The 2,874-nt window shown below is 46.8% G+C and overlaps 1 protein-coding gene across 1 annotated transcript in view; it reads left to right on the top strand.

Annotated features, from left to right (window-relative positions):
- LOC114028538 (immunoglobulin superfamily member 21) overlaps positions 1–1,884 on the top strand; it is a 161,730-nt gene extending 159,846 nt beyond the window's left edge. The window contains exon 8 of the mRNA XM_027842808.1: positions 1,650–1,884. Coding sequence (XP_027698609.1) covers positions 1,650–1,723 — 74 coding nt within the window. The 3' untranslated portion in view covers positions 1,724–1,884. The remainder of the gene's footprint in view (positions 1–1,649) is intronic.
- The last annotated feature ends 990 nt before the right edge of the window (positions 1,885–2,874 follow it).

Here is a 2,874-nt window from a genome sequence, read left to right as displayed (position 1 = left end):
AAAGAAAGAAAGAAAGAAAGAAAGAAAGAAAGAAAGAAAGAAAGAAAAAGAAAGGTAGTTTGGAACCGAATATAGTGTGGGCCTTGAACACCAAGAAAAAGAATTTTCACTTTCCTCAGTAAGCAATAGGGAGCTACAGAAGACTGTAGGACAGTCCAGGTTTGGGATGTGTCCTCCGCATCAGCTAGGTTTGTATGCAGCCAGTGACTTGTGCACCTTCTCAGTCTCCTGTCCTGTTTCCTCTTATCTCCACTTCTAGTGAAATGAGGTGTTTGGAGAATGTAGATGAAAGGTGCTCTCTAGGGGGGAATCTTTTTTTTCTTTTTACAGCCTGAGTCCAAGAGCAAATCAAACAGCCTCGAATGCCATCCCTAATTAAATTTTAATCAAATGTCTTTAATTCCTTCTAGGTTGTTTCACACAGTGAATGAGGTGACTCCTGATAGCTCTTTATATGCAGACCTTCCCCAATTATCCACACTGAAGGAGGGAAGGAGAAGCTAGACAGTTCAGAAAAACACACTGTCCCAACTCTATTTGTTTGACTGGAAATTAAATGAAATTAAATCATGTCAGGCAGTGGGATGTGATGGAAAGCGTACTGGATTTAAAATCATAGGACCCTCAATCTGTAGTCAAAGGGACCCCAGAGGCCATCTATCCCAATCCCTCATTTAACAGATGAGGAAACTGAGGCCCAGAGATATTTCCCAAGGTCACACAGTTTGTAAGCATTGGAGATGGGATTTGAACACAGATCCTCTGACTTCAGAGACACTGCTCTTTCCAATGGAGACAGAGACAAAGGGAATGAAGCAGAGAGGGATGAGGGAAAGGGAGGGAAGAGAGGGAGGAGGAGAGGAGGGATAGAGAGTGAGGGAGGGGGCAGCTAAGTGGCGCAGTGGATAGAGCACCAGCCCTGGATTCAGGAGGACCTGAGTTCAAATCCAGCTTCAGACACATAACACTTACTAGCTGTGTGACTCTGGGCAAGTCACTTATCCCCATTGTCTAGCCAAAAAAAAAAAGAGTGAGGGAGGAAGGGAGAGAAAAGGAGAGAAGGAGAGGAAGGGAGAAAGGAGAGAGGAGGAGAGAGAGGAGAGAGGAGGGAGGAAAGGAAGAAGAAGAGAGAAGAGTGGGAGGGGAAAGACAAAGAGGGAGAGAGGGTGGGAAAGGGAGAGAGGGAGAGAGGGGGAAAGGGGAAGAGAGAGAAAGGGAAGGAGAGAGAGGGTGAGAGGGAAGGGAAAGAGGGAGAGGGTGGGACAGGAGGGAGGGGGAAAGAGAGGGAGAAGGGAAAAATAGGGGGAGAGAGAAAGGGAGAGGGGTGAGGGAGATGGAGAGAAGGAAGGGGAAGGGGAAGGAGAGAGGTGGGGGGAGAGAGAAAAGGAAGGAAGAAGAAAAGGGGGAGAGAGAGAAAGGGAAGAGGAAAGAGTCAGAGAACCTCAGCTTAGATCTTAACTCTTCTACTTTCTACCTAGTGATCTTGGGGAAGTCGCTCTCCTCTCAGGACCAAGGAGAGGGCTGGACTTGATGACCTCTTAGATCTCTCCAAGCTCTAAATTGATGATTTGACTGGTGGGGCAGGAGACACAAAAGGCCCATCTTGGATGATCCCAAACGTTAACCCTCACCTCCCCGTGTTTCCGCAGGTTTGGCTCCCAGCCCCATTGGGGCCAGGCTGACTTGGGTGTTCGCCCTCACAGTGATCCTTGAGTTGACGTGAAGGCCCGGGACCCCTGTCCTCTCGGTGGCTCCATCCGCCATCCACATCTCCGTCCATCGGTCGGGTTTCATTTCTTTTCTAAAACTATTTCCAAGTCTTGTTCTCGGTCTCTTTCTGTCTGTGTCTTGGCTTCCTCGGTCAGTTTAATTAAAAGAAACGAAACCATTTTCCCCTATTGGTCAGCGGTTTGGCATGTTCTTTTCATTCGTGGGTTGATTTCTGGAGGACTGGATGTGGTTTCGGGACTACAGCAGGCACTGTGGGAGGAGGGCCCTGAGCGGGGATGGACAGAAAGAACAGACCCGGCTCTTGCCCTCAGGGGAGACTCCCGTTTTAACTGCCTTCTACTAAAGGCAGCATGGCATAGTAAATAGGAGTTATTTCCATTAGAATCTGAGGGCCTGACTTTGAATCCTGACTCTGCTGCTTAAAGGTTTATGGAACACTTACCCATAACATACCTGTGAGGCTGATAACTGTAAGTATTTTTAAACCCATTTTACAGATGAGGAAATTGAGGTTCAGAGCCACAGCTAGTTGGCATGTTGAACAGAACAGTGGACTTGAAGAGCTAAGATTGAATTCTGCTTCAGACATTTACCAGCTGTGTGACCCTGAGTATACTTAAACCTTTCTCAGCTTCAGTTTTCTCACCTGTACAATGGGGATAATAATAGCACCTACCTCATAGGCTTGTTGTGATTATATATGTAAAGCATTTGGCAAACGGAAAGTGCCGTATAAATGCTAGTTCTTGTTATTATTATTATCACCTAAACATGGATAAATTAAGCATCAGAGAAAGGATTTGAACACCACATTCATTCTACCACAGCTCTGCCACCTCATTGCCTGTCTGACACTGGACAAGTCCCTTCCACTCTCTGTACCTCAGTTGCCTCTTCTGTAAAATAAAGGGACTGGATTAGAGGAACTCTGAGGTCCCTTTCATTACTAAAGCTTATAATCCTAAACCCATAGTTTCTCAGAGCTTTCCACATTCTGGACTCCATGAAGGCAAAGACCACATTAGATGTGCGCTGAGATATTCACTTCCCTGATTCTCCACCATCTCTCACCTGGAGACCCTCATTGGTCTCCCTTCCTTGAGAGCTTCCCATGCTAGCCCATCCCCCACTCAGCTGCCAAAC

The sequence above is a fragment of the Vombatus ursinus genome, unplaced genomic scaffold (assembly GCF_900497805.2).
Source record: "Vombatus ursinus unplaced genomic scaffold, bare-nosed wombat genome assembly UNPS02014884.1, whole genome shotgun sequence".
NCBI lineage: Eukaryota > Metazoa > Chordata > Mammalia > Diprotodontia > Vombatidae > Vombatus > Vombatus ursinus.
This window is presented reverse-complemented; position numbering and strand designations above follow the sequence as displayed.